Below are 27,396 nucleotides of genomic sequence, written 5' to 3'. Positions count from 1 at the left end.
ACCCTAGCCTAGAGTGGCTACACGGGAGACCTTACAGCAATGTTTCAGAGCTGCAGGGGTACAGCTGTGCCGCTGTAAGGTCTGTAGCATAGACATATAGCCTCAGCCAGCACAGTCTTCATCGCGTTTAACTGTTGATTCTAACTGTGCCGTGAGTAGTGAAGACCAAGGCTTTGTCTGCAGCCATCTAAACATCTGAAGTTTTCACCTCCAGGATTTGTAAGTGCTGCTGCTGATTCATAACAAGGCAAAGAAGTATATTATTAATCCAACCCAGAAGCACAATTTCTACAGGATGCTTTTATGTGAATGAGAACAGTATATGAAGTTACACTTAGTGAGGATTAAAGTTACAAGGGCTCTCAGTCCTTCTGCTTCAGGCCATAAGCTGATCACCAGATGCGGGTCAGGAAGAATTCCACTCTCCCGCCCTCATTAACAGTGTTGCAGAATAGGTAAACTATAGAGAGGCAGAAGGAAGAGGAGGGTTTTGGTTATGCCTTTAAGGGCCTGATCCAGCCGCTCTGAAGTGGGAAGCCTGTCCATTGTCTTTTCTAGAAGTTGAGTTGGGTCCTCATTTGCTGTCAGAGACAGGATACTAGACTAAAGAGACCATGGGTCTTTTGGTCTGGCACTTCTTAACTACTGCACTATATGCAGCAAAATCCAGATTTCAGATGCCTAACTAATAAAAGGGAAGCCTGGCAAATGAACCTGATATGAGATATCAGTGGATGGCAGGTCCCATGATATTCATATATATTATATTCATATTTCACAAGAGTTAAAGCGAGAGCTCTAGAGCTGTGGGAAACTTGGCAGTTTCCATTCACCAAGGTTCATGAGAACAATTATTTTTCAGTTTCAATTCTCATGGGGTTTCACATTGAGTTCTGGGTTCAAACAAAAACCCACTTATTCTTTACTGCAAATTAATTAACTGGTTTGAACTTTTTTTAAAAAACAAAGCCACAACATTTCATCTAAACCACTGAGTTTCAGCTGGTATCATGTCAAAACCACTTGAAACATGAAACCATAAATCTTCCCAGGTTGACTCACAATCAGGCACAGGTTGTCTGGAAAAAGTTTGTAAAACCTACTAAGTCTTCATGTTTTTAACAAAATACTGACCCCAGTGAATTTTGGATGTGGATTTTTTAGGATTTTGTTGCAAATCTTTGGCACAATTATAGTTAAAATCTCATTTCATTTTTATAATTTGTCACATACAGTAATGTATTATTTTTCTCTCAGCACAGTGAAATCAGAAGTGAGAACGGCTGCTTACAATCCTCATTAGCAGCCTTGGGAGAATTTCATGTACTCCAGTTTGTTGATTGTGAAAGTGATATAAACTGGCACTAGAGAGAAGCCACAGTGTGAGAAGGTTGCATTGCTATCCTGAAAACACCAGTACAATGTTGGCCACTTTTCTTGCCAGCAAAGTAAACAGCACGGCTGAGTAAATATGTTCAGGTAGAATATCTCTATGTATTGCACCACTGCACATATGTGGGTTATTTCAGAGCATTATGGTGCTTGGATTTCCCCAGATTCCTCATCTATTTGCTGGATTTTGACATATTTTGGTCTTTTAAAAAAATTAATTTAAGAAAAGATAGACATTTTCATCTTTAAATGCTACAGAATAAAATCTGCTCCCCAGCTAGCTTTGATTGGTGCATATCTCTCACTCTGTAACAGCCTCACTTCTCTACAGTCGACACAAAAATATCCACAACCAATTACTACCATTGCCTGTGCAAGTCAAACCTATGGTTCTGTCTCTTACCTGTAATCTGACTCTGTCCTTGTGGATTAAAAGGACTTGGTGCAGAGTTCAGAGAGGGCCGTGGGCTCTGAGTCGGGACCCCTACTCTCATACTGGGATGAGGAATGCGCCCTAAATCACTGAGGCGTTCAGAGAACAAACTAGGTTTAGAGTCATCAAGCTTCTGTCTGTGCCCTGGAAACAGCAAATCATAAAATAAAAGGGTTATTAACACGACTGAACAAATTACCATACAAAAAAAAATCCCCAACTTATCTGTAAAGACCTATTAACTGTTTGTGGGTTCTCTAGGCATGTTGGCTAGAGACAGAAACCAAAGCTGGTGAAAGAACGGTGGCAGGGAGTGAGGGCATATGCCATAGAGTCTTCTGTACCTACTAGACAGTGGTGCACCTGAGTATTAAAAACTGTGGGGGAGATCCTCAGATAGTCTAAATTGTTATAGATCCATTGACTGCAACGGAACTATGACAACTCACACTAGCTGAGGATCTGCCCCACTGTGAGTTCTACAGAATGAAAGAGCAGCATGTACATTGCATGGTCTACACTATTGTTTAGAGGTGTAATTTATTTGTGACAGTTATACGAGTAAAAGTCCTACTGTGGATGCAGTTACACCACTATAAGCATATACCAAGGGCTTCTGTTTTTCTGGGTTTATTTATTTCATTTTCTGGTGTTTATGTTTTGCACTTTTTGATTTGTACATAGATGCCCCAAAATAGTGTTTTACGGGGCTTTCTCTTTACATATACACACAGTGCTGTTTCACACAGCACTATGTTAAAGAGCACTAGGGAACTTTTAGTGTGCACCAGAAAAGTTTTACACAGACCAACTAATGCGCAACACATTAATGTGCTTTAAAAATCACATCCTTGTAGTCCACAGTATTACTCCAGGTAGACAAGCCCTTAGATACAAGCCAGGGATCAGGGACATCACCTACACAAAAAATCTGCAATGGGAAATGGAAGTCAATATGAATTGAATAACCATTTCTGGTATTTTTCCAGTATTTATTGGATAAACACTGATTTCATTTTTTTATTTTTTGCTTTGGGGTGTTGTACCGGTGTTTGTTGGTTAAAAACCTAAAATCAGAAGCCCGCTGTATACCACATCCACTTCCCAAACCAGAGTGAGCTATACCAGTATAAGCACTTTTATACTGGTAAACTGTGTTCACACTAGCGATTTTTTACTGCTTTAATTATAGTGGGATAATTAAAGTGGCAAAAGTTTCTAATGCAGATAAGCTTCCTATCCATATATGTGTGTGGGTGAGAGATTGTTCCCGGACTGGTTCCATTTATTATGGAGATTTTCAGATAGCTAAGCAAATCTGACCTTTTTTTTTTTGGTATTACTCTGTTACAATTAGTCTTTATGGTTCACTTATTATTCTGTAACTTTGGAGCTTATTCATAAATCAGAACTAAATAGCCAGTCTCTTTTAAGAAGCCAAAAGAGTGGTGTAATAAGGAAAACATGGCAAAACTGCATCTGATGACACGAATCCTGCTGGGTCCCATACTTCCCTTCACTTAATGGGCTACCCCTCATCATTGCTCCCTCTCCAGCTCCTGCTACTAGCTCAGCTGTACGAATACTGCATGGATTAACCAGGAATGTTCTTTAATGTTGTGCAGTTGTTAGAAGTTAAAGGGAGAAATGGCATTAATCAAAAATAAGAATGCCCACTCCAATATGCTGATACTGTTAAGTACTTTTACTTAAGATCTGCCAGTTCTATCATAGAAATTATGCATCCTCCATCATCATACTTGTATTCAAAGACTTTTTTCATTTTAAGGCATTTTCATGATGCTCATCACCAGAGTATCAGAGCACTTAACTGAGTTTAATGAATGAATCTTTAGAATAGGAGATAGTCAGGGTTTATTTCCCCCATTTTACAGATGGGGAAGCTGAATCACAGAGAGGTGAAATGACTTAGCTAAGGTAATAGATAGTGAACTCAGAAGCTAGAACCCAGATCCTATGACTCCCAGTCCTGTACTGTAACCATCCTTCATCTCTAGAAACAGGCATTTTTTATAGCATCCATTATCCTAGTACCTGAGCGCCTGGCATATAACACACATTATCTAATTGGAATCCTGACAACAGGTGGTGGAAGCAGGCAAGCAATTTCTGTACAGGTACTAGTACAAGACTCAGAGAAATCCTATTTCTATACAGAAAATTGAGAGGCTGGAATGGGCGTGTGAAGAGAAGTGGATCTAATTTGAGATTAGAGGAGTCTCAAACAATTTTTAAGGGTCTTTAAACTAATTTGCTGACTTTTCCTGTCATTTTAAAGCATGTTTCCCCCCCACCACCAACAAACATGTTTCTTCCTCCTAATTAAAGGGAAACAGGTGCTACACATTAGAACAGCCCACCCAAACTTAGGCTGGCACAAGTGGGTACCCTATATATTGGAGCAATGTTGATTAACATAGATATAGAATGGTTTTTTGGCTCGTTGTGGTAATGTTATAATCACAGTTTAATTAATATGATAATATCTTAACTGGCTATGTTTTGCATTGTCTCTTGAACCTATGAAAAGCACTGTGGTACAAGTTAGGTGTTGTTAAATCTAAAGAAGTAACTTTCACACATAAAGTATTTTTCCATAGAAGTTCTCCTCAACCTCTCTCCTTTTTTTATATGCTCTGTGTTTGTTTTTCCCTCTGCCTGTGCCATTTTCCATCCTGTTTTTTCCAGTGGATTTTTTCCCCTTTTTCCTTTGCTTGCATTTGTTCCTAATCAGAATATAATCTCTTTTCGGTGAGTTCAAAATACCACAAACAGAGTTAGCCTATCCCTAATCTCTCTCACCAGGGCTGAGTTTATCTGAAAATGAATCAACCCCAAAATGGGCTTTTGCTTTGATTTTTCAGAAAAAAATTCTATTGTACATTTAAGTAGTGCTCTTCCTCCTCAGAGATCCCAAAGCACTTTCCTAACAGACTGATACACAAATTTGAACTATATAATGTGTAAACTATATCTGTGGTTATTTGTAAGTCATCACTGCTGCCCAGGTCTGAAAAAGTATGCATGTGATGGCCCTCAACTTGCTTTTGACCATGCTTTATTCTTCAGCGCATAGCTCTGTAAAAACAAAGGTTATACTACAAACATTATTTACTCCAAACTTAATCCAACACTGAAATGCAGCCACCTCTGAGGTAGAACCCAGCAACTGTCTATTAGTGGAAAATAACTGCACACAGCAGTTTAGGATAGGAAGTGAAGAAGAAAGAACTCTGTAGCTGGTTGAAACTGGAGGAGTCTACAGTAAAAAATTTTAAAAGGCCCAGGAGGTTGGGTTCCCCAGGTCTGGAAAACCCAAAGCATCAAGGAAGCAAAAGGTACGTCTACACTGCAATTAAAAACCCGCGGCTGGCCCCAGCCAGCTAACGTGGGCAAAGGGGCTGTTTCATTGCGTTGTAGACATTCCAGCTCAGGCTGCAGCCTGGGCTCTAGGACCCTGCAAGATGGGAAGGTCCCAGAGCTTGGGCTGCAGCCCAAGCCCAAATGTCTACAGTGCAATTAAACAGGCCCTTAGCCAAAGCACTGCAAGCCTAACTCAGCTGGCATGGGCCCACCACAGGTATCTAACTGCAGTTAGACAGACCCTATCAGGCTTTAGAAGCCAAATAAGAGCCATAGACATTCCCGGCCTGCCCCTCCCCTTGTCAATATTTTTATTTTAGGGCCAAGACACAAAGGAACATTGGGACAAAAGGGTTTCTGGATGCCAGATAACACCCAGCTTACATAGTGACGTCCTCTAGAGAGGTTTTATTAAATTTTATCTTCTCAAGTTTGTGTGATTATTGTATTATAACAAAAGCCATGACTGAGTAAGTCCCTTACCTATCTTTAATGACAAATAAAACCATTCTAACCAAACTTCCATTGTAATAACACCTGTGTGCTGCTGAGCTGTGACTCTTGTAGGGTTTTTAAATCAAAGGCCACCAGGCTGTCCTTGGAGAACAAGACCTGAAAACAATAAATTCAGAAATGCTTACAACCCACAGGAGTTAGAGTGTGATTCACAAAATTATGTAACTGCCTAACTCCCATTGATTTCAATGTGAGTTAGGCATCTATGTGAAGTCCACCCTAAGTGCCTTACATACCTATGGACCTGCGAACCCCTAGTCCCTGTGGAACAGGTACACCATACAGTGAGACACCCTAGAAAAATACTTTCCAAACAGCATGTGAGAAGGAATAATGAAATACATGCTATACATGTGAAGTTCACTGCACAAAGGCTGCTTTTCATCTCAGTAGTGATATATGCATCCGTTGACAGAGAAATTCCTGATCCCCAGGGAGCACACTAAGAAAAGATGTATTTCTCTGTCTCGAGTGTGAGGCATAATTTATTTCAGACAAAAGACCTGGGTGTCACTGTAGACAGCTCAATGAAAACCTCTGATCCATGTGCAACAGTGATTTAAAACATAAAAAAGCAATGTTAGACTGTATAAAGAATGGGAATAAATAATATTGGAAATATTCTAATAGCATTATACAGCTCAATGAGATGGCCTCACCCAGAATACTATGTTCAATTCTGGTCACCCTCCTCAAACAAGTTATAGCAGAAACAGAGCAGGTTCAGAGGTAGGTTACAAAGGTGGTTAGAGACATAGTAAGTCTCTGATATTAAATGATATTGAAAAAACTGGGCCTGTTTAGCCAGGTACTGAATCAGGGTGTGATCCAAAGCCCATTGAAATCACTGGAAAGACTGATGCCAAAAAGAGAGGACACAATATAGGTGTAAGCAGGGTCTGAATGAACTCTTCTCTGACGTCTAGTATGAGCTGGGAAAGAGGACTTTAGGAGCTGACCTTGTTTGCATGGGCACATCCAACAGGATAGGCACTCAGCATGATGGGACTGCTTTGCCCAAATGATCACTTTTGGCTGGTGTCGGATCACAAGTCTCTCTGTTATTGGGGCAGGGGTACTAAAGGGTTATTATCCTATTGTGTGAATCAAGGGCAGCAGAACTGTGCTTGGCATACCCTGATTGGGGGACTCACCCTCAACTAAACTGCACCCACTAGGCAGGGGACATGGGTGCCAAAGCCCATGAATTGAGAAAGCGTGAGGACAGGAATCATGTAGCTGGTGACGTGGGTCTTCCCTGAGGGTCCTAAATACTAGTTGACCCTTCCTTTTTCTAGTGGGTGATAGCAGTAGAATTAGGCATTAGACCTGCTTTGGGACAGTGTCTTTGGTGCAAGAGATTGCCCAGTGTGTATTAGCAGTGAGGGTCCCACACTAACAGCGGAAATCACTGAGAGCTGGGTTACGTGGTGGGACCTGAAGACATCATAATGAGTAGCCAGGGGAGAGGAGCAGTGAACGAGTGCCCGAACAGTGGAGCAAGCAAGGTGCCTTCTTGTGCCGCCTGTTGTCCCCCTTCCCTCCTTCCCAGGGTAGGAGGTGAACTCTGCAGATGCACCTCTGAGCTCTGGGTCTGCGCTGACCAAGGACAACAACTGTGAGTGGGGTGTGGTGGAGGGAGAAGGGAGGAGCATGTAAAAGGAACTTTTGTTTGCTGGACCTGAGGGAAAAGGACACTGCCCAGTGTATTCTGAGATGGGGCTTGTGCTCATGGTTTTATGAATCCTGCTTGTGGTGTTTTCCCAAATTAATGCCAGGTTACTTCCCTCCTTCTGTTAAAAGTTTCTTTTCTACACTCAGGCTCTTTGCTTGCGAGAGAGGAAGTTCTGCCTCTTAGAGGCGCTCAGGGAATAGTATGTAATTCTGCCAGGTTATTGGGTAGGGGGGTTGAGTCAGTTTTGTGTTGTATTGTTGAAAAGGAACCCCTAGATATTGAACCTGGCCCTGGTTGCTGCCAACTCCAACTGGCAAAAGGGTTACATAGGAAGAAGTTAAACAAAATACTCTAGTATATTTGTTCTCAGAGTCCAAGAACAGAGTCAGAGCCTGGAGTAGCATCCAGGAATTCTTATCCTCAAATCCCAACAGCTTCTTCTACCCACATAAGGCTAGATTTAAAGAAGTACTTAGGCACTGTAAAAATCACAGGAACACATTGACTCACAAAGTCTGAGTAGTCAATGAATGGGAGAAACAGGCACCTGAGCCTGATTCACAAAAGCCAGCATGCTAGGCTGGGAGCCGCTTAAGCTAGCCAATGGGATATACCAATGAGAGGGGTGTGCCCTATGCCCCTCTCTCTCAGAGATAGGTGCCTAAATCCAAGCTTCAGGGAAGCACCTGTCTCTGCTAGCCATTTTCAGCTGCGAACCCTCTTTGGAGTTAGGAACCAAAGGCAATTTTTGCAAGAAACTGGGGGAGAGGGGCAGCAGGGGGAAAGAGGAACTCCCTCATAATTTTTAGCCTAGTGGTTAGAGTACTCACATAGGAGACTCCAAGTTCAATTCCTCCTCCCTGAGGAGAAAGGATTTGAACAGGGGTCTGCCACAGCTTAGGGGAGTACCGGAGTCTATGGGATATTCTGATGGGGGTGGGGTCCTTCAGTCTCTTCCGTTGAAGCTGTTCCACTGCAGCCAAATACTTAGACATTTGGGCCAGAGAGGGTGCATGTGCGAGAGAGAGAGAGAGCACAACTATGAGAATGACTCAATAGCCTTGTGTGCAGAGCATTCACCCAGGTTGTGGGAGACCCAGGGTCCACTCCCACTGCTCCAATGACTCTAAGTATTTATTCACAGTGGAACAACTTCAACAGGAGAGACAGAGAGCCCCACATCATAATATCCTATTGACTAGTGGTTTGGGCACTCACCTACAATGTGGCAGATCTCTATTCAAATCTCTTTTCATCACACAGACGGGGGACTTGAACTGGGGGTGGGTGGGGGGGTGGAGGGTATCCCACATGCCAGGTTAGTACCCAAACCACTGAGTTAAAAGTTATGAGGGAGCTCCTCCTCCTTTCCCTCTCTTGGCTGCTTTCTGTGAAGTCATGTGCAGGGCCTGATCTGGTGGGCAGCCTCTGACACACCTACTGGATGGGGCCCCACAAACAAATTAGGCGGCCAAACACCTGTCTCCACCCCAAGGGGTGTGTGGCTCTGGGATTGAGGTGGGAGATAGATGTTAATAGTGAAGCAGCAGCGTGCATGCCCAGAGGTGGAAACATAGGCACCTAGCAACCTTCTTATTGCAAAAACTAAGAAACCAAGTATATTCAGGCACTTACAGGATTCAGAGGGAGTTTTGTGAATTGCAGTGGAACTTAAACTGGGACAGAGGAGCCTAAACCCAGACTTAGGCGCTTAATTTTGTGAATCTACCACATCATTGCAATGAGCAATATCCTAGTCTATCAATCCTACCCAGCTCTTTTAACCAAACCTGTATATCAAAGGTTCTGGAAGCAGACTGCACTGCGGTTAACCTGCTGCAGGAGTTGCAGCCCCAGTTCAGAGTATGAAAATAGATCTGATGAAATCAATGTAATAAAAGAAAACAAAACCCTGGCTAGACACACATGCCATAACTTCGCATGCTACTCAAACTTGCCAATCAAAGCAGGAAAGCTTGTCAAGAACATGTTAAAGATGGCACATAAGGGCTATCATACATTACCCATTCCTTCCAGGGCAGAAAACAGGCTATAGCTTTGACTCTAGATGGATCTGACTGCTTCCTAGTTTCCTGGATCACAGAAATACTGTCCATGTCTGCTGGCAGGTGACCTTTTCTCTGATCACTGGGCTCTGACTGCCAGTTTAGTTGACAGCCTCTGGCCACTTCAAATGAACATTTGAGAGGTCAACCTGGAGAACCCTAATGTAAATCTGATGCCCCAAGATTTTTACCCCCCCTTTTTTTTTTATTCTGCAGCTTTTGGGTGTGGGGCTGAAAATTAATCAGATTATACTTGGTCTAGCCATATGCAGGGACAATGTAGATTTCTCTATTTAGCACCAGGCAAACCACCCACTAATTTTTTTATGGTACCAGGGAGCTCTGGTTACCAGATTGTCGACAGATGTTTTTATTATCCCTGAGTGGGCTGGGTATTTTCAATCTTCACCCAGTTGCACCTTTTTCACTTTGATATGCTTTTGTCACAACAAAAACAGCAAATGATGGGAGAGTCAAATATCTTTGTATGAAAGCCTAGCATAGGAAATTCATAAATGAAGGTGAAATTAAGATCCTACATACCCACCTACTGTGCATAGATTTTGTGGATGATCCCGATTAGAATGGAGGCTCTGACATGCAATATTTGCCTCAGTGTCTAGGCAGAGCTGTTATTTGTTGTTATATGCCAACAGAGGGCACAGCACTGTATAAACACAGAGGAAGTGATGGTCACAGTCCCATGCCACTTACAGTCTGAAGGGTAGACAAAGCAGCACATCCAGATTGCTCTTTGTGGCCAAAGGGGTGTTCAGGTTTTCTGTACGTTTCCAAGTTGTGTGACATCAGACTGTGATTGGTAGCAGATGTGTGTTTAAAGGAGAGGTGTGGCAGCCTTGAGTAACACACATGGGAGCTCCAGGAAGGGAGCAGCATAAAGAATTAGATTGTAGCCCACTGATGTTTTTTTCCATTGACTTCAATGGGAGCAGGTTTAGGGCCTAAGGGTAGAATCTCTGATTAATTCCTCTCCCCACTAATGGTAGGAAACTTGAAAAAGGAAAAGTTAAGTTAGATAGTAGGAAAAAAAAATCCCGATACTAGAACTGATTGGCCGATGTAATGATCTGCCAGGAGATGACTACCCTAGCACACTTTGAGATTATTACACTAGTAAAATACTTTGGGGTACATTGTAGACAACATTGCTACACTAGTGAAGGGGATGAATTACATGTCTCAGCAGTTTCTTTCAAGCCCCATTGTCTCTGGACATCTTACTGCACTTGATCCCATTAATATCAATAGGAATTGCACATGTGAACTTACAGCCTGATATGTCTCTATGGGCCTGATTCTGATCTCAATTATACTGGCTTAAATCTGGAGTCAAAGGAACTACTCTGCATTTACCCTGGTGAAACAGCTCAAAATTGGGCCCAAGGACTTCTAGATAGCTTGTTGTGCTGGCAGTGAATGATGTCATTGATTCAGGCAGGGATATTCATCATTCTTATAATGTTCAGATACATCATGTTAGCAAGGTACAGCTCCAAAGCAACTGTCTATCTGGGCTCTAGAGGTAACACAAGAACGCCATAAATCAACCTCTATCCAGAAGGATCACGTTAGCTCTTTGCAAGCAAGGTCCCTCAACTGAGCCAAAAAAGCTCCTGTTTACTAAATCCATATTCCTGTGAATATTTGTTTGTGACAAACCACTGTGCTCCTTGTTGCTTTCCCTATGCAGTTCCCCTCGCTAAGCCATACGTGCTGCATACAACTCAAAATTCATCAACAAGAATGAAAAAGAGAGCCAAACAATTTCTACCCATGAAAGCAGAAAGCTTGGAGCCCTTCCAGTCTCTTGGGTAAAGACATAATTATGAGAAGAAAAATATCTACCCAAGAGACATAATTACATAATTAGGCCATAGGTTCTACATATGAAAAGTTCTTATAATTCATAAAACAAGGCGCTACATAGGCGCAATACTGGCTTTAATTCACTCAGGGGAGGGAAAAAGATGTTTGTTTTTTAAATAGCTAAAGGCACCAGTTTACATGAAAGACTAAAGGGCTTACTCTCCCAACCATGCACACAGGACTTCCATTAGCATTAATGAGGGTTACACATGCACATGGACAGAAATCAAGACCCCCAAAGGTTTTTGTTCTTAAAGTGGAGACGTTTTTACACAGAGCGGGTCAAAAATACACCTGACACTAACCAATAAATAAATAAATGACATGAAAACTAACACAGCAAACAGGCTTAGCTGACTTGATTTCTTATTCTTAGGGCCCGATTTAGTCCACTGGTGGAATCCCAGCTGATCACCTCTTTCCAATTCCCTCACCCCAGTGATACAATGATCTTGGATATGTTCAAAGCAAGCCAGTACTGCCAACAAAGGGCTGATCCAGATCCTATGGAAGTCAGTCTTTTCATTGATTTCAGTGGGCTTTAGATCAGGTCCAAAGTGGGTAGGGTCAGCCAGGGGTGGGATTTTGAGCCTTGGCACTTAAATGGTGCAAGATCTGGCCCTCAGCACATCTCCCAGTTCAGTAGGCATTTTCCTACTGGGGAGTAAGAGCAGTGCAGCTCATCACCCAGCTAGCCTGCCTAGATGGGACTCCCGCGAAGCCCCATTTGAAATTTAAAGTTTCCTGCAGACGGAGGGGTAATTCCACCATGGGTCAAACTGCATCCCTCTGTGCCCATGAGAGTGAATCAAGAACAGGGCTTGTAAAATATTTGAAAATATAAAGTGCTAAGATTTCAATTTCTTTTTAACAAAATCATGGCCTATGAAAAGCAAACACATACACACACACACACATGTGCACAGCTAGGAGGAGGCTTTAGGGGTCAGGTTTTTCAGCAAATCACAGCAGCTGAGATATAACCCTCCCTCCCCTAGAATGCGGATGCGAAAATTGGCTGCTGCATCTCACCAGCTCCAGCAGGGGCAGTGTTTCAACAGCCCCACCCCTGTGCCCATTGAGGTCAGTGGGGCAGTGGTGGTGGTCACGGGAGGGAGCTGCTATTCCCTCCACTGAGCCCTATGGGTCTTGTGTGCGGGAGCTCAGTGCTGCGGCTACATTTGCCTTGCAAGTGTTTCATTTCTAGAACAAATCTGGAGCTATGAAAGAGACAAGGAGCACCAAGAAAAGAGTAAGTGCAGAAGTGAAGGAAGGGTTTCCCTCGTGGCCCTGACTGGAACTGCTTCCCCCGTGATCATCTTTAGTCTGCCCTTCTGCCCTGCTCCTCAGCCCAGCTTGAGGCTGCCACAGTTCAGGAATCCCCCACTTTCCCATCTCCCCTGTGCTCTGCTTAAAATCACACTGCAGTGTGGCATAACAAGTGTCTCCTCCTTCCCTCTTGCCCTCCCCCAGAGAGATCCACACTTCACTTCAGACTTACTGCAGCCCTACAGGTGCTCAATGCTTTGGCATCTACCCTTCTACCCCCACCCCAAACCCATTCTCCTCTGTTCTGCAGCTCAGAACTGTGCATTAAAGAAGTTCCCATCTCCCACTGGGAGATCTTCCCCAGCTCAGCCAAGTGATTCACCATTTCCTCCAGGCTTTTAAATTCACGCAATGCAATGGCTATTTTTAAAAAACAAACCCTACTGCCACAAACACATGGGAAAGACAGAGACCGTGTTGGAGCCTCCTGCATCTCAACACAACTCTTGTTCACCTTTAAACCTCATTAAAGAACATAATGCACCAGTGTATGTGCCAGCAACCCAGCTAGCCATGGTTGGCAAATTTGTTTAGAGGATTCTAAAGAGAAATCGTACAGAGACTTTCACGCAATTCCCAGTCCCTGGCTTCATTCCCGCGGCATGCTAGTATCTGCTGCACTCTTTTTCCTTTTATTTATTTTATGTTTTGTTTGGTTTTGGTCTATTTATTGCTTGCTTTTTTTTTTTTTTTTTGAGCAAAGGAAAAAATGTTTTAAAAGGGAGCCGCATTTCAAAAGAGCAAGAGCTCCTCATCCTGACTTTATCATCCTCATTGTTATCAAACAATCTCTATAAAGAATGGGAAGAAACATTTTTTTTAAAAAAAAGGTAAAACTACTCTATAAAGTAGGTCCTTAGTCTGGTCTTGCTACACTGAAGAGCAGTAAAGATCATAGAAAAAGAAGGAGGGTGAGGGGAGAGTGAAAAAATCTCTTACTTTGAACTGGCTTCCCTCCAACAGGCAGGAGGGGTTGGTTTTCTTAACGCTTGCGAAACCTGACTACTTTAAAGGACTGAGGAGGGGAAGATGTAAACACAATGATTAAAACAGATTTAAGGGATTTAGTTTTAATCTAGTCTAAGACCTCTCCAATTGTGTGCTGTTTTGCAACCCTCTGCTCTGTAGACATCCATAGGGTGCACTTTCGTTTTTTTTTCTCTCCAAAACCAAGGGCATATTACAGGCCGAATGCTGTGGTTAGAATGGGAGTTCAGGCATGGACGATACAACAGTCCATCAATAAGGGAGGGATACATCCGTGTGTATGCACCGTCTTTCAAAACACTGTTTTGCTGCATTAAAAGACTATTGTGTTTCTATCTGTGCAACAGGTTTTAAGTAGATTGTTTAAATGTAATTAAAGAAGGGATGTTTCTAAAATAACCTCTCTAATAAAATTAAGATGGCTAAAGGGAGCTGAAAATGCGATTGAAAATAAAAAGTCGCCGTTTCAGTCTATGCTTGCAAGGGAAACATGATATAAACTCCAAAGGAAAACAGTCTTTACAAGTTAGACTTGAAGGATTATCTTGTGTATCAGCACCCTCTATGGCAAAATAGCATTTATCCCATATCCACCCATGTTAATGCTGTTGCACAATTTACTACAGCCTTGATAGACAAGTAATTGCTTTATCCACCCATGTGTAATAAACGGAGTCTAGCATGTTAATCCTCGAGTTCTTACTGTCTGTTAATGCCAAGCGAGGGAAAGACATACACTGAATGCCCTACCCTTTCATTCCAGCACTACTAGAGTTTACTCACACTCCGACCTGCTAAAGTGTTCTTGTTACATTCCACTCTAGCACTTGGGGTGCCAAGTATTGTGAGTGGTATCAAATTATTGTTATATAAAGGGCACCTCAAATCAGGCTAAATGTAGACAGAAGCCAGGATGCAGCAGTCTTTTTTTTTTTTTTTTAAATCAAACACAGCTTTTCAAACTTGCCTTAATAAGAAAGACAGACAGTATTATTTGTTCTTGGTCATAACACAGAAGCTAATTAACCTGAACCATAAGACTGGACTTCTATCCAGTTCGTGTAGAGTCTGTCAGACCTTAGAGAAATGTGAAACATCCCTTGGCCCATTAATGTTTTCCACTAAAAATCTATAAAGGTTTAAAAAAAAAAATCAAAAACAGGCGTAGCCTTTAAAAGGTTCACAGATTCCTGGCTGCTCCATGGGCTTAGGTTTGTGGCATCTAATCTGCAATGACAGTTTGATGGATGTCTCTCTTTCTTCCTTTTGAAAGGTATAAAGAATTGGTGGTTTCCCCAGTAAAAATTATGCTTAACACCCTTCTTCTCTGCTCTTGCTTTTACAATCTAAAGCCTGGTTAAAAGGCCGGAATATGATGAAAGTCTTGTGCTGCTGGTAATATATGGGTTTAATGGGGCAGCAGACATATGACAGAATCCATTCAGTTCTCCGGGTGAAATTCACCTCTGGGCCGAGTGCCAGCACAAGCCTATGCAACACTTAAGTCTTACAGATGCCTAGTCTTAAGTGATGCATAACTGATGCCCTAACTGATGCTAGTTGAGATGGTGTCCTGAAGATTCCCCCCAATCCTCATTGCGGTCAGACACCATTTTGATCTCTTCTCTTTGTTATGCTCTGTCCCCTTTCTGGTGATCTCACTAGTGACAGTCTTGTTCCAGGTGGCAGATGGGGTGGACTGTCTTCTTGTGTCAAAACCTTAAGGGAGAAAGCACTGTCTGGTGGTTAGCACATAGAGTTGAAAGGAGTTGAGAGTTCTGGGGTTTCCCACTGACCCGCTGTGTAATGCTGAGCAGGTCACTCGGGCAACATTTTTAAATGTAAGTGCCTCGAGTTAGGCTCTTAAACTAGCTTTGGGTCTGGTGTTCTGAGTGGTGCTGAGCAGCCGCAGCTTCCACTGAAGTCAATAGCTAAAACCAGGCTGCTTCTTGGGTGCCTAAATAGGGACTTAAGTAACTAAAACTTGAGGAAGCCACAGTTTTCTCCATCTATAAAAATATTTATCTGCCTCCCTGACTCCCAGGGGGCATTACTAGGCTAAATGAATTAGTGAGCCTGATTCATCACTGTGTTACTACATTGGTTTTAGCAGGTCTGAGTGTGAGCAAACTCCAGTAGGTTTCAATGAAGTTACACTGGGGTAAAACTAGACTAACACAATACTAAGTCAGACTCAACCTTTACGAGCTCCAATATCTCTGGATGAAGCATACTCTGAAAGTGCAAAGGATTATTAATATTATTAAATAATTGTTGTTGTTTTGTTGTATTTATTATTCTTGTGACAGACTGGCAATGTCCTGTACAAACCTTATGGAATTATGATAAACTTTACTGAACTAAGTTAAACCTTATTGAATTAGGTTTAATACCTTGGGGTCCCAATGTATTAAAAATGCAGCTGTACATGTGCTGTAATGGGCATTGTATGTACTTTCTTGAGGAGGACAGGGGTGCTTACATATTTCCTCCATTGTCAGCCGTTGGTGTGCTTATACTAGTTCCAATGGGATTCTCCAGGGACCAACAGACAAAGAAAGGATTTTTGGATAAACAGTCTAGTTTTAAACTGGCTCAGGGCCCTCTTCCTGATCAAACAAATGGGCAGGACCCCTGGAGCACAGAGGGCTCCAATCCTTAGGGTAGAGTTGGAAGGACAGTGCTGACAGAGGCCCCATAAGACTATGTGCTTGTTCTGAGGTGAGGCCGTGATGAACTTGTGATCACACAAGAAACCCCTTAGGTTGGGTTTGGAAGACTGCTCCAGCCACAGCCCATTTTAGGGTTGAAGTGATCTCTGGTAGGCTTATTAGTATCTATGTAGGTTCTTTTATTGTTCTTATAGCTTTTCTCTGTAGAGTAAAACAGGCTTGCACAGAAAGATCTGTGTGGTAACTTATAACTGTTGACAGTCATTGTTATCCGTCACTGAAGAGAAGGCAAGCAGGTATGTTTGGGCAGCTTGCTTCTGCCAGGAATAACACAGTGAAGACAGGGAACTGTGCAGAACGGAGGGGGGAGAGAGATGTGGGTCTTCATCCAAGACAGGCAACAGCTGGGGAACTGGAAGCCTGAGAGTTGGTGCCCTTGCTGGATGACAGAGGGAAAATATGGGTGCAGCTGCACTGACAGGAGGTGATTCTATGTGCTGAGCAGCTATTACCATCATCTAGAGATGGAACCTGTGCACCCCCTTATCCATGCTAACCTGGAGAACAAGAGATAATGGATCATTTCTGCTGGCACAAACCACCAGCTAAGTTAAGGCAGTGATTCTCAACCAGGGGCACGTGTACCCCTGGGGATACACAGAGGTCTTCCAGAAGGTACATCAACTCATCTACATATTTGCCTCGTTTTACAACAGGCTACATAAAAAGCAGTAGCAAAGTCAGTACAAACTAAAATTTCATACAGACAATGACTTGTATATGCTGCTCTATATACTAGACACTGAAATGTAAGTACAATATTTATATTCCAATTGATTTATTTTATAATTATATGGTAAAACTGAGAAAATAAGCAATTTTCTCAGTTATAGTGTACTGTGACACTTTTGTAGTTTTATGTCTGATTTTGTAAGCAAGTAGTTTTTAAGCAAGGTGAAACTTGGGGGTATGCAAGACAAATCAGACTTCTGAAAGGGGTACAGTAGTCTGGAAAGGTTGAGATTCACTGAGTTAAGGCACAAGATTGTATTTGAAAACAATGTAGCAAATTGTAAAACTCAAATACCCCCAGAAGGGAAATATTTTTAAAAATACAAGACCATGAATACAGATTTTTTTTTTTCGGGATAATCACAGTCTGCAGGGAAAATGGAGGGAAATCTTGCCAGAGCAGTGAAAGGCTTTAAAATTCTGGGATAGTACAACAGGACAGCATTGTTATTTGTATCTAATAAAGAAGGGATGCTGCTTCTGAGAACACATCACTCAGAAGGATCTCAGAAGGGATAATTCATTTGTTGTGAGTCTTAGAAGGAAAACAGAGAGGACCAGATTCTGCTCTGGGCTACATGAATGTAAATCCATTGACTTCAGTAGAGTGATTCCAGGTTTATGCATGTGCAGCTGGGGGCAGAATCTAGCCTGAAGCCTGTAGGGCTGACCTCACCTGCCACAGCTCAGCTGTATTAATAACGGGATTACATTATGGCCCCAGATTTCAGAGTGGTAGCCGTGTTAGTCTGTATCAGCAAAAACAGTGAGGGAATCAGTGCTAATGAGCCAATTCAACTAAGGTGGAGGTGGGCTATTTTCAACAGTTGTCAACTTCCACCTTAATTGAATTGGCTCGTTAGCACTGACCCTCCCCCCCCAACTTGGTAAGGCAACTCCCATCTTTTCATATGCTGTGTATTTATACCTCTCTACCATATTTTCCATTCCATGCATCTGATGAAGTGGGTTTTAGCCCACGAAAGCTTATGCCCAAATGAATGTGTTAGTCTCTAAGGTGACACAAGGTCTCCTCGTTGTTTTACGACCAGTTCAGCAAAGCGTTTAAAGCATATGACTTAATGAGAAATAAGTATATAGCTAAAGTTAAATGCATGCTCATGGGATTTGTTGAACAGGTAATAATGGAGTGGGTCCTTGCTAAATCAGGGCCTAAGCCAATGTTAAAATATTTAACCTGCTCATTAGATTGAAAGGTTAGGTCTAATGTCAATATCAAGCAAGAGTTTAGGAGGGAGGGCAGAGGGATAGCTAGGTAATTAATGAGGTATGTTTGCCACAATGGACTATCTTCTTTAGAAAGGCTCTAACAGGAGGCTGACCCCCTTTGCCTTCAGTTGTAAGTTTGTTTAGTAACAGGGAGCCTCCCATGAACTTAAAAACAATAGGAAAACAGATGCATACTGAATAAATCTCCCACCCCCCGCCCCTAGTTCTCTGTATGCTTGGCTACCAGTAGGCAGCAAATCCCAAAGAATGCGTGCAGGGGGAAGGGGAGTAGGAAGAGGATCAGTTGGGGGGGAGGGTCAGGGGGGAAGCTGGAGTGAGTCCAATGCAAGCAGTGTGTAATGTCATTTACAGCATTGCTAACTGAAATGATAAACACACGGTGAAGGCTTTTGAACAGTGTCTGGGCTACTGCAGGGGGAGATTCTTCATAGAATTTCCCTTTCTCCCTCTTCCACAAACAAAGTCCTTGTAGTACAGCAACATGACAGTTCTGCTTGGCATTTTCCAGCTTAGATAGTGATGATGATGATAATATAATAAATATTAAAGTACCTTTTGCCACGACACCTACAAGAAATCAGCCAATTAATAATGTCAACGTACTGGGGCCCTGGAGGCCAGTTCAATTCCTTTTTTTAAGTATGCACTGTATAAATTGGATCTATTTTGCCTGCATGAATTATCCTTCTCTTCCACCCTTTATACATTGTTAGTCTTCTTAGACTCCAATCTTGCAATGGGCTCTGCCTGTATGTAACCCTGTTTCTGGGCCTTAGACTACAAGCTCCTGCAAGCAAGGGCTGTCTCTGTATATGGAATGTGCCTAACACATGCCAAGTACTACCAGACTATTCATAATGACTCTTTGGTGACTTTGTGCTTGTGGACTGACAGTCCTCACAGTTTCTCTGCAGATACAGCCTGGGCACAAGGTTCTTCATTATGCCCCAGTCTTGACTTGTGGGACCAACTTTAAGATGGGAGGGGATAATTGTCTCTATGCCCATTCCAATCTCAGCTTGTTAACAAGGGTGCTGTTACAGTGGCAATGTTGTGAAATTAGACACTTGTAGTCTAAGACCTGGACTGAGACAACCAACTCATTTTACATAAATTATCATAAGCTATGATGGTATTAACTTTTGGTCACTACCAACCTGGGCTGGAATGGATCCAGCAACCTAGAAATAAAGTCTCTGTCTCATTACCAATTCACTTAACCATGCAATACATCACAAAGCTCCCTCGACTTTTTTTTTATCATAGACTCTAGCTCGCACACTTTGCTTTGACCATGCTATGGCTAGTGCCATGATTCACTGTTAAAAAGAAAACCACTCGCGCATTACATTGTAGGTGTGATCCTTTGGAAAAAAGAAAATCAAAGAAACAGAAGCTGTAAATGTCCACTTATAAAAATCACAAGCTTTTCAAAAGTGCAGCTGTGAAATTAATGGTGTTCAAAGTTGTATTTGCACAGAAATACACCCCCCGTGTGTGTGTATATATATATATGTGTGTGTGTGTGTGTGTATATATATATAAATATAAAATGTATGTTTGTACGTGTTTAACATTTGCAAAGACCTTAGAATGCATTGGATCATCACTGGCAGGTGTTCCTTTCTAATGAGGCACTAGGTTTGGATGCCCACTAAAGTGCACCAGTGGAAAACATTTCTGCAATGCTGCAGTGGCATTATGTCTGTCTCCTGAACCTGGCAGGAATAGCATTAATGTACTTAAATGCTGGAAATGCTAGTCATCTCTGCACTACTAATATCATTCTAAATACCTCATTCTGCTTAAAGCAAGTTTCTCTCCTGGGGTTCTGGTAGCAAGTCCTATTTTCATTTACAAAACAAAAGGTGTGATCCCAGAAAGAGAAAAAGAGAATTTATATTGGGGCTGATCCAACTACCATTGAAATGAATAGGGGTTTGGCCACTGACTTCATTGCGGCAGCATTGGGCCCAAAGTCTTTCCGTCTTTTTGAAAATCTGCATCTTATTAATGACTTGCTTCTCTGACTGCCATGTGACTTATTCCAAGAATATGATGCCTGCTTACATTCTACAATTACAGTTGAAGGTCTGTAGGGCCAAAATATTATCTCCTTTAAAAAAAATGTAGTGATGGGGAAAATCCTCTGCATTTTAAACAATAAGCACAACGAGCCTCTGATAGTGTGGCTGATGTGATTAGGTCCTATGATGCCACACTATCAGAGGCTCGTTCACCTGCACATCTACCAATGTGATATATGCCATCAACAAAAAAACTTCAAAAACAGACTCCAAGAGACTGCTGAATTGGAATTAATTTGCAAACTGGATACAATTAACTTAGGCTTGAATAGAGACTGGGAGTGGATGGGTCATTACACAAAGTAAAACTATTTCCCCTTGTTTATTCTGCCCCCCATCCCCCACTGTTCCTCAGAGGTTCTTGTCAACTGCTGGAAATGGCCCACCTTGATTATCACTACAAAAGGTCCCCCCCTCCCACTCTCCTGCTGGTAATAGCTCACCTTAAGTGATCACTCTCATTACAGCATATAAGGTAACACCCATTGTTTCATGTTCTCTATGTATATAAATCTCCCCACTGTATTTTCCACTGACTGCATCCGATGAGGTAAGCTGTAGCACATGAAAGCTTATGCTCAAATAAATTTGTTAGTCTCTAAGGTGCCACAAGTACTTCTTTTCTTTTTAATAAAAATAATATTTTCCATGTCTGTCATTGCCAATATATTAGGTTATTAGGACAGAATAAATATTAATAGGACATTTGCTTTTCACCCTTTATGCAGATTGTTTACTTTCTGCACTTCACTCAGCTTTGACAATGAAAACAGTTTTAATTACTTTTGCTTTAGTTTGAGGCAGTTTTACTTTCTGGTGCACAAGAAGTCTGATTATTCTGGTGTAAATCTCCATTGAATTCAATGGAAATGTACTTGTGTAAAACTGATGTGAGTGGAGAATTGGGCCCACTGAACTTAAAGAGGCAGTCAAGTCATATGCAAATAATGGTTAGAGCAATTACACCTGCTCTACCAAGTTTTGTGGTTTTCACACTTTCCTATCTCATTTTGGACATTTCTCACATTATCAACATGGGAAACTGACTAGCTAAGAGCCTGATCCTGCAAATTCTTATGCACAGGGGTAACTTTACTTATGTGAGTAGTCCAACTGGTATCAATGGGGATACTCGCATGTGTACAGTTATATGGGGAAGGGTTTGTGGGATTGCTCCCTCAGGCTCTGATTCCAGAAGAAGCTTTATACAGGACTCAGTGTGTCTGAGTAAGATCAGAGGTCTCCCTGCCTGGATCCAGGTGCAAAACTGTAGGGCTGAGCTATTTACAAGAAATGGTGAAATTGACTATATACAAAGTGCTGTCAAATCTTTATTCTCTTAAAGTTACTGTAATCTTGGGGTCACTTGTATGATGTGTAAAGTTTTTATCTACTATTTTTACTTCTCCCTGGATATTTAAACACCCTTCCCTTTTACTAGGAACTTCTAAAAAAGAGCGGGGAGATTCTTTCTCTTGATCATGGGTTTTTAAAATGCTTTTACAGAACCTAAACTTGGGGCTTAACTCAACCTGACAGACTTTTTTACTATATATTTTTGCTATGTATATATAACAATACATGCCTTCTGGGTCTCAGACATTTTACAATTGCTGTATCATTTATTGCAATGCATAAATTATTCAAGTAAATACACACATACATTCACACACAAAAGCCAAAACGACACTTTCATATTTGCTCACAAAGAGAAACAGTTGTATTTATTATGCACAAACATGACTACTTTCTCTAATTTTGCCTTGATATCTGAAAGGGAAGTGCCTCTGTAATCACATCTCTTCGGAGAATAGTGCCATATGGTTTTAACAGAGGTTTATTTCCTGAAGCAAGGGAGAACTGCAGATTCTCAATCCAACTAAAATAATTATGCAGGCAATTTCACTCTATTACTTTCAGTGGAACCAAATCTGTGTGGTCCTCGCATGCTCGCTGACACCTTTAAGGAGACATTAAGCCATTTTAATATAAAATTCCCTTAATGGGTGAGATGTAGGATGAATTTCCTGGAAGATTAGCACCTGTCGCATTGCATAAGGCATGCGTTCAATTGCTGCATTAACTCTCTCAGCTAGTAGACAGCAAAATCTAAGACTGAGGTCTTCAGAATTGGAAATAGCTAAGCTTCAGCTAGGGTCAACAGGATTTGTATTTATAGAGGGTGAAATTTATCCGACTGCCGATGATTCATGCAAAGTCACTTTACCTCACTTAGGCCCCAATTAAGCAAAGCATTTAAGCACACTTGTGCTGAAATCAATGGGACTTAAGTACAATCTTAACTTTAAGCATGTGCTTAAGTCCGTTACTGAATGAGGGCCCTATACGTCATGTAATGGGTACAACACTGAGACTTATGAAGTGCCTACCTCCTTGTGCAGAACTGCACTGGTAGGAATTTTGCCCTTGAGTTGCTGCTGCTCTCTCTAACCTAGATTCACATTCTGACTGTGAAACTTTGTATCATTCCACCCACAAAGGGGAAAAATCCAGGCAACGTTCAACTTCTGACCGTGAAACAATCAAAAGAAAAAAATCCTCTCTCCATCTCTGAACCTAAACAACAGGAATACTGTAAAAACAGGAATTTAAACCAAGAAACACAATGATTAAAGAATAGTTTAAAAAAAGACCACCCTTTAAGCATGAAAATTTCCCTTTTGGAATAAAATGCAATCTGGCACTTTTTTTTGTTTTTTCCACCACTGTGTCTGATTTAATTAAGGTACCTAGTTTCTGAAATTAGCAAACACACTACATTTCAGACTGGCAAATCTAATTAAATAAGAAGAAAGCATAAAAATATTTATTTATTGTGCCAATTTACCTATGTTATTGTAAAGGTTGCCCCCCTTTAAGCAGGGGGAAAAAAAGGCTGTCAAAGGTTCAGCAGATTTTCACAGGGCTTTGTTGAATTCAAATTAAAACACAAATTTCTCCAGATCAAAAAGGTAAATTAAATAGAAACACTGTCCTGGAGCCTGAGGTCAGATAAGAAACCAGATATGTACTTGCAGCAACAGCATAACCACATGACAGACCAGAAGGGTGCTTCACGGCTGTCTTCATGACAGCTTGAGAATCTTGCCAAGGCACCAACTAATACTACTGAACGAATATGTTCCACAGCTGAGCATCTGAGTACCATGATGGTAAACTGCCCCTGTGTGTGGCCTGAGGAGCAAAGAAACCTAGAGGAATAGTGCTTCTAATATTTTCTAGTGGCAATTTCAAAACTATGCTACAGACAGATTACAGCAATGCAAACAATAAAATCCATCCCTTAAATTCCTTAGCTCTGCTATTAATAATAGCCTAGGTTTTTGAGGCAGGCTAGTCTACTGGCTAGGACACTGGACTGGGAGTTAGAAAACTTGGGTTCTACTTTTGGTTCTGCCTGACCTTAGGCAAGTGACTTCCCCTTTCTCTCTGTTTCTTCTCCCATGCTTGTCTATTTAAACTGTAACCTCTTTAGGACTCTCTAATTAATGTTTGTACTGTGCTTAGCACAATAGGACCCCAATCTCAACTCTGGCTTCTAGGAGCTACTGTAATACAAATAATTATAAAACTGAAATGAACTCTAGAAAGCTAATTTACTTTGTATCACTGATGTGTTTGTTTACATTGCCCTGCCAGTACAGCGAGGCTGTCAGTACCATTTATTGACAGTTACACTTTCTGGTTCTTACGCACGAGCAAAGTGTTGTTGTTTTGGGCTTTCAGTGCTGCACAGGAATGTTTAAACCTCCAAATACTCTCTGTTTCTATGACATTCTTAAAAAGCTCTGAAAATATATTTCTTCATAGGGGTTTAACAACCTTCTGTCTCCCTCCCCTTTTTAACAAAACCTCCATGATGAACCAACACGTCTAGTGGTGATATCTGTGGTAAGGAGCATGTATGTATTTTGTCTGTCTGATAAAGATCTCTCATTCTGGTGCCTCTGAGTAAGTTTTCTAAGTGAGGTGTAGTGAGCTGATGGTGTAGGTTAAGGGGATGTTACAAATACAAACATGCATGACTACTTTGTTACCTTTTGAAATCACTGGCAAAGTTCCCATTTATTTCAATGGAATCAGGACCAGTGCCAATCTTTCTATTTCCAGTTAGTATTTCGCTTTGTGGGGAAGAGGGCAGTGCGTGGCTTGTCTTACTTTATTCCCTGAAAGAGGAAGAAAATGCTCCAAAGGGTAAGAATATCTGGTTTTGGCCAGCTTGCACTTACTTTTGATGCTGCATGCCACAAATGTCTAAAGTGGATCTTGGGGAAATTACCCATAGTGGTTTTGAGGTTTTGAATAAGAAGTGGGGGGGAGAGACAAGGAAATTGCATATGAACACAGATTCACTCTATAAATTGATTGAACTTCTTGACTGTTGAACTAAAAGGCCAAAGTGGCAATCATAGCGTCTTTTTATTAAGTGATTGAAATGCAAGACAAAAAACCAGAGCAGTTATAAACTGACAACACATTGTCAAAATGGCACCTTCTTGCTCAATAGATCTGCTCTCTTCCTGCATGTATACACAGTCCTGTCTGCTAAGTGCAGTGACAGAAATAAACTTCCACTAATTCTTAGTCCTGTTCAGATGGCAGAAGCAATGCAGCTGCTACTCAGGTCCAAACTTTGTCCTCAGTTGTGTGCAAACTCACTGGAGATAACTGGGTTTCATGTAACTGTAAATGTAGCTGTGGGCAGAAGTTTGTCTGAATAGTCTTTATTGCAGGTGACTGCACAAGAAGCAAAGAACCCAGCTTTCAGATTCCAGGCTGAGTTTTCCTGATGGGTAATTATTAAAAAAAATATACATATTTTTTTCCTTGTAAAAGGAGAAAATCACTGTGACACAATACGCATGGAACCTCCCAACACCATTTTCTGGGACACTCCCCCAGAACAGACTGTGCTTTAGGTGACAGATTGAATATGTAACACTTGTGTCTTGTTACTACAAACAAGGTTTATGTGCCTGATTTCCTGTGCATCTCTCTGAACATTTCCTGGCCTGTTTAACTGGCTCTTATTTGTGAGACGTATAGCAGTGAAACTAAAGTCATGCTAGATGTGTGGCATTTTTAAATGCATGCTATTTATAAGCATTGCTAACACAAGTTTATTATGAAGGAAATGAAACGTGGTGCAAATTAAAAACTTGTTGATACCCAAGAGAAATTCATGAATTGTATCATTCCTTTCTCCTTCCTGTGCTATTGCCCTATGAGCAAGTTGTTATTGGGTTGGTGGCATTTTGACCCCTGATGTAGGTGTGACTCATCTCTTCAACCTTTCCCTCCTCCTCCATTCATTTGCATAATGCATTCCATTGGTTACAATATGATCCTCATTTCATTTGCATTCTGTAATTTCTGTTGGTTGAAATGAATCATGGAGGATGGACAGCACATGGAGAGAACTTATGTTTACCTGCTGCCTCTCATCCAGAAGAATCCCCCAGTGCTTCACAAATGATGAATAGGACTTGTTTTACACACTAAGTGAATGACAGGGGCTTTGAGGCTGATACACACAGGAATTTAGGACAAGATGTTATGAAGAATGCAGTAGCTATCTGAAACTGCAGGGGAAACGGAGATGGACAGTTTGGATGTGCCAACGTTGCAATTGGCCAGCACTCTGAGCCAACATTACTATCCTTGTGAAAAATGATAGGCAAACTTTGGCCATAAATAGTATGGGCTCAGTTTTACATCACCCCTGAAAGGCAACACTTCTGGCAAAGTAGCAGCTCCGTAGTTCTCCCCTGCTGCATTGGTTCAGCATACTGACTATGGGGAATCCCTGTCAGGGTGGGCCGTAGCACTTTGGAGCGAGCCTATAAAACAATTTTTCCAGACCTGTTCAACTCTGACTTATGTTCACCATGATCATAGTACTATGCACATGCTTGGCCTTACTCTTCAGTGTCATGCTTGGGAAGAAGACCATTAACTAAATGATTAATGGGAATCATCAAACTTTACAAACTCACGTGACAATGCTTTTGGGGTGCCATCAACCTCCATTTCTCCGCAGATGGAGCCCAGTTCCTTTCTGCTGGGATCCACACATAGAATCATAGAATATCAGGGTTGGAAGGGACCCCAGAAGGTCATCTAGTCCAACCCCCTGCTCAAAGCAGGACCAATTCCCAGTTAAATCATCCCAGCCAGGGCTTTGTCAAGCCTGACCTTAAAAACCTCTAAGGAAGGAGATTCTACCACCTCCCTAGGTAACGCATTCCAGTGTTTCACCACCCTCTTAGTGAAAAAGTTTTTCCTAATATCCAATCTAAACCTCCCCCACTGCAACTTGAGACCATTACTCCTCGTTCTGTCATCTGCTACCATTGAGAACAGTCTAGAGCCATCCTCTTTGGAACCCCCTTTCAGGTAGTTGAAAGCAGCTATCAAATCCCCCCTCATTCTTCTCTTCTGCAGGCTAAACAATCCCAGCTCCCTCAGCCTCTCTTCATAACTCATGTGTTCCAGTCCCCTAATCATTTTTGTTGCCCTTCGCTGGACTCTCTCCAATTTATCCACATCCTTCTTGAAGTGTGGGGCCCAAAACTGGACACAGTACTCCAGATGAGGCCTCACCAATGTCAAATAGAGGGGAACGATCACGTCCCTCGATCTGCTCGCTATGCCCCTACTTATACATCCCAAAATGCCATTGGCCTTCTTGGCAACAAGGGCACACTGCTGACTCATATCCAGCTTCTCGTCCACTGTCACCCCTAGGTCCTTTTCCGCAGAACTGCTGCCTAGCCATTCGGTCCCTAGTCTGTAGCTGTGCATTGGGTTCTTCCGTCCTAAGTGCAGAACCCTGCACTTATCCTTATTGAACCTTATCAGATTTCTTTTGGCCCAATCCTCCAATTTGTCTAGGTCTTTCTGT

General features: G+C 41.8%; 1 protein-coding gene across 3 annotated transcripts in view; it reads right to left on the bottom strand.

The window, feature by feature from the left end:
- RUNX2 (RUNX family transcription factor 2) overlaps window positions 1-27,396 on the bottom strand; it is a 281,113-nt gene that overhangs the window by 130,460 nt on the left and 123,257 nt on the right. For 2 of the 3 annotated variants that reach the window (XM_084624547.1, XM_084624548.1), the window contains exon 6: window positions 1,796-1,969. The exons of the other annotated variant lie outside the window; for it this stretch is intronic. In XM_084624547.1, the coding sequence (XP_084480673.1) occupies window positions 1,796-1,969 (174 nt within the window). The remainder of the gene's footprint in view (window positions 1-1,795; window positions 1,970-27,396) is intronic. 3 annotated transcript variants of the gene reach the window in all.

This window comes from Lepidochelys olivacea (genome assembly GCF_965140295.1).
Source record: "Lepidochelys olivacea isolate rLepOli2 genome assembly, chromosome: 3".
NCBI lineage: Eukaryota > Metazoa > Chordata > Testudines > Cheloniidae > Lepidochelys > Lepidochelys olivacea.
Note: the sequence above shows the minus strand (reverse complement) of the source record. Positions and strands in the feature narration are given on the sequence as shown.